Genomic DNA, 9,915 nt, shown 5'->3' with positions numbered 1-9,915 from the left:
GTAATGGAGCAGACCCTTTTAACATGTCAGACTCAATCCCTGTTGTGTGATCTAGTGGAGCAGGTACCCATATATAACATGTCAGGTGCAATAATTGGCTTCTGTGAACTGCCAAATCTTCTATGATTAATTGGGGCTGTCTGTTGAATCCCAACATCCTATTTTTGGGCTTTGATCCACTTCAAAAGAGCAAACAGGGCTTTCAAGACTGGTGTGTTCTGTAGTGCAGCAGGTAGCACATTATGCTAGTCTAATGTGACACACCATCCACGCTAACACTATAAGGTCTATGCCAGAGAATGTAACTCATTTGGCCGTAAAGCTTTCTCCTTTCAGCATTGAGGATTGAGAGATATTTAATTGCCGAAGGTTGTATTTAGATTTATTACATGAATGTTATGTGGTTGGGCACTGATCTTGTCTTGTGTGAGAATTGATAGCAAATCATAATGTGTATGCAATCTTCCTTGCACCCATCAGTGGCATATCATGCCGTTTCGCAAGGCCCCCGCAATGTCTGAGCAAACCCCACTCCCCCAAAAAATATATTTTGTATTTTTCTGTGGAATTGTTTTGTTGTTGTTGCGGAAAACAGCTAACTGCTGAGAAAATGTTGCAGTTTTAAATCTAATCTCCTGTAATTCTAAACATTTTGCCATGGCTTATGACCTGTTCATATTGGGGAGGGGGCCCGACCTCCAGGGGGCCCCTAACAAATTAACAACTAAAAAATATATATGTATGTATATATTAGTGGTATGTCAGTGGCACCCATTCATGTAATTATTTTCAGTGAATTAGATTAGAATAACAAATCTGTGCCTGTATGGGTCATAAATGCAGCTGTAATGAATAAAAATCATTGAAGTTGACAAAGAAAATAGGAAAAGTACAGAATAATGTGCTGGGCAAATCAGTGAAAAACAACAGAGTTCAGATAATCTGAGTCCAGGTTATTATGCGATCCCTCTGGTTTAGCCTAATCAATGGCCTTGCATGACCATTAGATGCCAGGATCAATGGCTTTGATTACTGGAGGAACACCTCTGTCACGAATGTTGAACACCCACACCGCTCAATGCTGCTTGATGGAGAGCCCTCCGTGCCTGGATACCAAGGTGCTCTGGCTACTGTGGAGGTCCAGGAAAACATTTCCCACAAAATTAGAGTGAACATTTGAAGTTTATGAAACAGAGTATCATAATATCAATGGAGGCTACTTAACATATGTTAGATCTCTGGGCTATGGGAAAATGTATAATGTGTAATGGTGGGATAGGCCTACATGCTGTAAACATGGATAGACACAGAATGCCTGATAGTTAAAATTAACTAAGCTGCATAATGAATATTTTGAAGATCGTCTTTGAGTATCGAAAGACAATGTAACTAAACTACCACATAACAATACACAAAAAGCTCAGTATTCCAGCTTCACATGATTCTGTAACCCCATCACCGATTATAATGCTGTTTCTGTGTGTCTGAGAGGAACCTGTCTGGCACACACCCTCGCACGCACGCACAGATGGACGTACGTGCACACACACACAAGGTACACCTGAAGCAATAAAGTTTGATCATCATAATAAAATAATTGACCCATGTGAGGCCAGTCTAGTGTGTTTCACGCATTAAAATATATTGAGTTTTTTATCAGCAAGACCATAAAACCATAATGTGTAATTTCCGTCAGTTAAATTAAGACAGGATATTGAATGTCAGTGTAAATGTCCAATTACAACCCATCAAGCACAAAAGAACCACCATCTATTTCAAAAGTCACAGTTCTTTAGAAGGGGTAGAATATGCCTAGTCATGGAAAAAATCTAAATAGCATACTCCTTCCTACTGCTCAAAGCCCATTGGAGGATAAGGTCAGAGGTGAGGGACCTCTGGCTTTCTCATCCAATGGGTTTTGAGAATGATGCGAGGAGAGAGGATGGTAGGAGTATGCATTTGAGATTCTCCCATTGTGTTGATTGCGTAAGGTGACTGGCAAATCTGTATTGCTTTCACAATGTGCTCACTGCTCTACTCTGACTGACACATTTACCCATCAAGCCTTCAGTAGAATATAACCCAAAGGAGAGTGTCTGGTATGGGGTTTAGTAATGAAAAAGTGAAAATCCCATTGATCATAATTTTGATATTGGATAAGCTGTCCCAAAATAGTTAACCACATCACCACAGGATTAACCTCATGTAATGGTGAAGTGATGCGACCAAGGAATTTATCTGAGAGGGTCCATTTACCTGTGAATCAAAATTACATTGCTGTAGTGGCCTACCAATTTCAAAGACAGATTTAAGAATGATTTACCTATGTGAGGAAGATATACATAAACAATGTTAGTCCAGTCTTAAATTCACTAGGGCACACAGTTGTTTACAGTTTGTTATAGGTTGTTGACAATTATGCTTTCCAGCTCTCATGGAGTGATGGCGTGACCTTGTTCATGTCTTATAAAATAGCACCCTCTAGTGATCAACATAACACATTGTTTGATGTATGGAGTGAATTGATCATGCAAATAAAATATATGCCCAGGATGATATAGCGCTGAATTTATCATCGTCCATGGCTAGATTTCCATACAATTGACGACAGATTTTCATGCGAATATTCTAAAGTCCGCATGAATACAATATGGGCATTTTCCCACCAGAGACGTGTTTACATCAAATTGACTTGTTGAGGATAAAAGTCTGTGCGTGATGACATAGAGCACATAAAATAACTTTTGCAGTTAAATTCCCATGTACCGAATAAAAAATACAAGTTAAATGGGTTCCCGTTGCATTTTCAACTCTACTGATGGTTTTGTCACTAAAAATGTTGCTCATTCTGGTATTGGCACGTGCGCTCTAGCCGAACGCAGATTCAGTGCGGGTATAGCCTACGTGAGATTATTATGGACAAAAGAGCGAGATAATTTTGATTTGTCAAATGGTAGCCAAGCAATGATATCACCAGAATAACACCCTCGATATTTATTGGAAAGGAGCATCAAGCTCATACCGTGCACTTTCACCACCCTGTAAAGTTCTTCATTTATTTAATCTCAAATCAAATCACAATGTATTTGTCACATGCGCAGAATAAAACAAGTGTAGACCTTAGTGAAACGCTTACTTACAAGCCCTTAACCAACAATGCAGTTTTACCCCCCCCCCCAAAAAAAAAAAAATATGTGCAATGCAAAGAGTCTGGGTAGCCATTTGATTAGATGTTCAGGAGTCTTATGGCTTGGGGGTAGAAGCTGTTTATAAGCCTCTTGGACCTAGACTTGGCGCTCCGGTACTGCTTGCCATGCGGTCCCAGAGAGAACAGTCTATGACTAGGGTGGCTGGAGTCTTTGATAATTTTTAGGGCCTTCCTCTGACATCGCCTGGTATAGAGGTCCTGGATGGCAGGAAGCTTGATGTACTGGGCCGTATGCACTACCCTGTGTAGTGCCTTGCGGTCGGAGGCCGGGTAGTTGCCATACCAGGTGGCGATGCAACCAGTCAGGATGCTCTTGATGGTGCAGCTGTAGAACCTTTTGAGGATCTGAGGACCCATGCCAAATCTTTTCAGTCTCCTTAGGGGGAATAGGTTTTGTCGTGCCCTCTTGGACCATGTTCATTTGTTGGTGATGTGGACACCAAGGAACTTGAAGCTCTCAACCTGCTCCACTACAGCCCTGTCGATGAGAATGTAGTCCTCAATCATCTCCTTTGTCTTGATCACATTGAGGGAGTGGTTGTTGTCCTGGCACCACACGGCCAGGTCTCTGACCTCCTCCCTATAGTCTGTCTCGTCGTTGTCGGTGATCAGGCCTACCACTGTTGTGTCATCGGCAAACTTAATGATGGTGTTGGAGTCGTGCCTGGCCATGCAGTCATGAGTGAACAGGGAGTACAGGAGGGGACTGAGCACGCACCCCTGAGGGGCCCCCGAGTTGAGGATCAGCGTGGCGGATGTGTTAATACCTAACCTTACCACCTGGGGGCGGCCCATCAGGAAGTCCAGGATCCAGTTGCAGAGGGAGGTGTTTAGTCCCAGGGTCCTTAGCTTAGTGATGAGCTTGAGCATATACAGTGAGGGAAAAAAGCATTTGATACCCTGCTGATTTTGTACGTTTGCCCACTGACAAAGAAATGATCAGTCTATAATTTTAATGGTAGGTTTATTTGAACAATGAGAGACAGAATAACAACAAAAAGATCCAGAAAAACGCATGTCAAAAATGTTATAAATTGATTTGCATTTTAATGAGGGAAATAAGTATTTGACCCCTCTGTAAAACATGACTTAGTACTTGGTAGCAAAACCCTTGTTGGCAATCACAGAGGTCAGACGTTTCTTGTAGTTGGCCACCAGGTTTGCACACATCTCAGGAGGGATTTTGTCCCACTCCTCTTTGCAGATCTTCTCCAAGTCATTAAGGTTTCGAGGCTGACGTTTGGCAACTCGAACCTTCAGCTCCCTCCACAGATTTTCTATGGGATTAAGGTCTGGAGACTGGCTAGGCCACTCCAGGACCTTAATGTGCATCTTCTTGAGCCACTACTTTGTTGCCTTGGCCGTGTGATTTGGGTCATTGTCATGCTGGAATACCCATCCACAACCCATTTTCAATGCCCTGGCTGAGGGAAGGAGGTTCTCACCCAAGATTTGACGGCTCCGTCCATCGTCCCTTTGATGCGGTGAAGTTGTCCTGTCCCCTTAGCAGAAAAACACCCCCAAAGCAAAATGTTTCCACCTCCATGACGGTGGGGATGGTGTTCTTGGGGTCATAGGCAGCATTCCTCCTCCTCCAAACACGGCGAGTTGAGTTGATGCCAAAGACCTCCATTTTGGTCTCATCTGACCACAACACTTTCACCCAGTTCTCCTCTGAATCATTCAGATGTTCATTGGCAAACTTCAGACGGGCATGTATATGTGCTTTCTTGAGCAGGGGGACCTTGCGGGCGCTGCAGGATTTCAGTGTGTTACCAATTGTTTTCTTGGTGACTATGGTCCCAGCTGCCTTGAGATCATTGACAAGATCCTCCCGTGTAGTTCTGGGCTGATTCCACACTGTTTTCATGATCATTGCAACTCCACGAGGTGAGACCTTGCATGGAGCCCCAGGCCGAGGGAGATTGACAGTTCTTTTATGTTTCTTCCATTTGCGAATAATCACACTAACTGTTGTCACCTTCTCACCATGCTGCTTGGCGATGGTCTTGTAGCCCAATCCAGCCTTGTGTAGGTCTACAATCTTGTCCCTGACATCCTTGGAGAGCTCTTTGGTCTTGGCCATGGTGGAGAGTTTGGAAACTGATTGATTGATTTTTTCTGTGGACAGGTGTCTTTTATACAGGTAACAAGCTGAGATTAGGAGCACTCCCTTTAAGAGTTTGCTCCTAATTCAGCTCGTTACCCGTATAAAAGACACCTGGGAGCCAGAAATCTTTCTGATTGAGAGGGGGTCAAATACTTATATCCCTCATTAAAATGCAAATCAATTTATAACATTTTTTACATGCGTTTTTCTGGATTATTTTGTTGTTATTCTGTCCCTCACTGTTCAAATAAACCTACCATTAAAATTATAGACTGATAATTTCTTTGTCAGTGGATAAATGTACAAAATCAGCAGGGGATCAAATACTTTTTTCCCTCACTGTAAGTTACTTAGCTCGTCTGGTAGACTCGTGTCACTGGGCAGCTCGCGGCTGTGCTTCCCTTTGTAGTCTGTAATAGATTGCAACTCCTGCCACATCCAACGAGCGTCGGAGCCGGTGTAGTGCGATTCGATCTTAGTCCTGTATTGGCGCTTTGCCTGCTTGATGGTTCGTCGGAAGGCATAACGGGATTTCTTATTATCTTCCGGGTTAGAGTCCCGCTCCTTGAAAGCGGCAGTTCTACCCTTTAGCTCAGTGCGGATGTTGCCTGTAATCCACGGCTTCTGGTTGAGGTATGTAGGTACAGTCACTGTGGGGACGACGTCATCGATGCACTTATTGATGATGCCAGTGACTGATGTGGTGTACTCCTCAATGCCATTGGAAGAATCCCGGAACATATTCCAGTCTGTGCTAGCAAAACAGTCCTGTAGCTTAGCATCTGCTTCATCTGACCACTTTTTTATTGACCGAGTCATTGGTGCTTCCTGCTTTAGTTTTTGCTTGTAAGCAGGAATCAGGAGGATAGAATTATGGTCAGATTTGCCAAATGGAGGGCGAGGGAGAGCTTTGTACGTGTCTCTGTGTGTGGAGTAAAGGTGGTCTAGAGTTCTTTCCCCTCTGGTTGCACATTTAACATGCTGGTATAAATGAGGTAAAACGGATTTAAGTTTCCCTGCATTAAAGTCCCCGGCCACTAGGAGCGCCGCCTCTGGATGAGCGTTTTCCTGTTTGCTTATGGCCGTATACAGTTCATTGAGTGCGGTCTTAGTGCCAGCATCGGTTTGTGGTGGTAAATAAACAGCTACGAAGAATATAGATGAAAACTCTCTTGGTAGATAGTGTGGTCTACAGCTTATCATGAGATACTCTACCTCAGGCGAGCAAAACCTCGAGACTTCCTTAGATATTGTGCACCAGCTGTTGTTTACAAATATACATAGACCGCCACCCCTTGTCTTAGCAGAAGCTGCTGTTCTATCCTGCCGATACAGTGTATAACCCGCCAGTTGTATTTTATTAATGTCTTCGTTCAGCCATGACTCTGTGAAACCTAAGATATTAAAGTTTTCAATGTCCCATTGGTAGGATATATGTGCTTGTAGTTTGTCCACTTTATTATCAAGCGATTGTAAATTGGCCAATAATATCGATGGCAAAGGCAGATTAGCCACTCGTCTCCGGCTCCTTACCAAGCACCCCGATCTCCTTTTCTTTCTACTGCGAATGACAGGGATGAGGGCCCTGTCAGGTGTCTTGAGCAAATCCCTCTCATCCGACTCATTAAAGAAAAATTATTTGTCCAGTTCAAGGTGAGTTCTGATGTCCAGAAGCTCTTTTCGGTCATAAGAGACGGTAGCAGCAACATTATGTACAAAATAAGTTACAAACAATGCGAAAAAACACACAAAATAGCACAGTTGGTTAGGAGCATAAAACGGCAGCCATCCCCTCCGGCGCCATTATGATGGTCCTGGATGGCATGCTTTCCCGACGAGTAATAGTGGGAGGACCACACACCATATCATCGCGACTCCAAGTTTACTTCGATATGATGGTTATTGTATTAATATTTTAGCATAAAATTGTTTCCACCGACATTTTTCGCATAGTTAATTTTACCGACACAAAAGATCCCACCTTGTGTAGCTTATTTTGTTTTGTCTACATTGTGAAGGTTTACCTACAAAATGTTGGGTTTCCATCAGGCCTGTCATTACGTTTTCTATCAGACATACTTTACTCACATTAAAAGGTTGGATGGAAACCTGGTTCATGTTTGAGAATTGTCTAGATGGATGTACATTTCATTGGCCAATAGGTTAACCTACAGCCAATAAACTAAACTCTTGTGAAAGGACTTGGTTTGATAGAGAAGGAACACCTGCTGCTAATTTTCAAATTAGGGGTGCATTTCAATAGTCAATAGTGACTCTTTTCCTCCATCTGCATTGACTTTTAACTGCTGTTAAGGAGTGACAGCTAGACTATTGAGATCTACACCCTGTTCCTCAATTAAGTCTTGTTAGAAACGACAGGTGCTGATTGGCTTGGGGGAGTGTATAGTAACTTGGTAAATCAGTATAAGAAGTGAATGAGCTGTACATCTGAGCAACTTTAAGTAATCTATCATGATGAGTTTTGTTACAAAGTATATTGGTGTCCATGCTGTGATTTTGGGACTGCTGCTAGCTCAGGTAAAAATAAAATGAGTCAGTGGGCTTCACTTCTGAGCGCACTATTACAATGTGAACAGTGTAACAATACAGATCAAGTAGTAGATAGAAATCTGACTTTCGTTTAGTTCCTGTTTAAATATACTATATGAAGTATGTCTGCTATTATTGACACTGTAGTGGAGACCTTATTTTGCATGTTTTTCCAGGCAATCTCATGCAATGTGACGGGAGTGTGGCGAAATGAGCTGGGCTCTGTGCTTCATATTGAGGCGGTTGGTTCTGAGCTCCGAGGCCTCTATCAGAGTGCAGTAGAAACTGCTCCAGGAGTCACCGGTCCAGAACAACAGGCCAAGCTACTGGGTGTGATCAGCAATCGGGGTCTGCAAACCTCTGTTGCTTTCTCTGTGTTATGGGAGGCAGGTGAGTGTGTAAAACCTGGGATGTGTTCAGCAAGGACTAATGCTTGGATGGGAAACATAGTGTAGCACTAATTACTCCAGTTCTATTTACATTCCACAATGTGGCCCTGGTCTCCCATCTGAATGACCTTGACTGTAACAATGGCTGCGACCGGTCAAATGCCAATGTTATGATGCAATTGATTCTATTTCCTGTCCCCAAGGTTCCTGTAGCTCTTGGGTTGGTCAGTGTTTCCAACTGCCAGATGGGAAGCGAGTTCTGAAGACCCTGTGGATGCTGCGCTCGGTGGCTTCATGCCCTGCAGACAACTGGAAGAGTACCAGGTAGCCTACAGCTCCTCACTACTTAGCGTAGGCCTGGGAGGACGGGGGGGGGGTGTTTCTGTGAAACACAACCGGCCATCACTAAAAGCCCACTGACATGAGATCTAGAGGTAAAACCCTAATGTTTTTAGAGGTAATTCCTATTTATGAAATGGCCATTAAGCATATTTGTATTCCATTTAGTTTTTTGATGCCTAGTTTATTTATTTTTTCCTCAGGATGGGAGAAGACACTTTCATCTTTGTTTCCTGAAAGCAGAATGTCCTGATCATCTGACAAGCCTGCATTTGGTTTGCTGCCCTCTACTGAATTTTCTTTGCTCTCTCTCCATAGAAATAATCTGTTTTATGCTCAGGGCTGATCTCTCAACCATGCCATGAATTATGATGAAACTGAAGTTCAATTCACAAGTGTCATTTACCTTGTCTTTCCTAATATGAATAAAACCCTAAACTCAGACGTGGATGATATGCTTGGGTTTATTCTTCAAACGGTCTGTTAAATGAACATTCTTGGTACCAAAGTGGGATGTGCTTGGAAGGAGTCAGGCGCAGGAGGGTAAATAACTGGCTTTATTCCGGAATGGAGTTACACAGGAATGCGTCAAAACAGGCACACTGGAACCAACAAAGCACACCGGGAAAATAACCCAGTGACAGAAGGAGCTCAACCGAGCTTATTGATCCACAAACAATCCCACACAAAGACAAGGGGACAGAGGGACCACTTATACAGGTACTAATGAGGGGATATGAACCAGCTGTGTAATAAACAAGACAAAACAAATGGAATGAGGAGCGGCAGTGGCTAGAAGGCCGGTGATGACGAATGCTGAAGCCCGCCGGAACAAGGAGAGGAGGCAGCCTTGGAAGTCGTGACAGAACTATTGTTTCAGACATTACAGAGCACAGGTGCATACGGCTTAGGTTTCTAAGCCAAGGTTATAAACTTACTGACCACGTTTACATGCACACCAATATGTTATTGTTCAGGGTACTCAATTATTGTGTTTGAGTTGACGCATAAACCTCATATCCTGTTTCCAATGACCCAACTGAAGCTTGTATCCCGGTTGAGAAACCCAGCAAATTTTGACGTGCTACTGTGGCATGTAAAAATCTTAAGTGCTGCACCCCTGCCAGATGCACTGTCAGCCCCTGCAACAGTAAATCTGAAGTACACTGCTCAAAAAAATAAAGGGAACACTTAAACTACACAATGTAACTCTAAGTCAATCCCACTTCTGTGAAATCAAACTGTCCACTTAGGAAGCAACACTGATTGACAAATTTCACATGCTGTTGTGCAAATGGAATAGACAACAGGTGGAAATG

At 43.1% G+C, this 9,915-nt stretch overlaps 1 protein-coding gene across 1 annotated transcript; it reads left to right on the top strand.

The window, feature by feature from the left end:
* Positions 1 to 7,790: 7,790 nt before the first annotated feature.
* avd (avidin) lies at positions 7,791 to 8,833 on the top strand (the record flags this gene model as incomplete). Its single annotated transcript, XM_084169552.1, has 4 exons — positions 7,791 to 7,856; positions 8,045 to 8,258; positions 8,461 to 8,581; positions 8,800 to 8,833. The coding sequence occupies 4 exons, from the start codon at positions 7,791 to 7,793 to the stop codon at positions 8,831 to 8,833; spliced, it is 435 nt and encodes a 144-aa protein (XP_084025678.1).
* Positions 8,834 to 9,915: the final 1,082 nt, after the last annotated feature.

This window comes from Coregonus lavaretus (assembly GCF_964263955.1).
Source record: "Coregonus lavaretus genome assembly, chromosome: 10".
NCBI classification, from domain to species: Eukaryota; Metazoa; Chordata; class Actinopteri; order Salmoniformes; family Salmonidae; genus Coregonus; species Coregonus lavaretus.
Note: the sequence above shows the minus strand (reverse complement) of the source record. Positions and strands in the feature narration are given on the sequence as shown.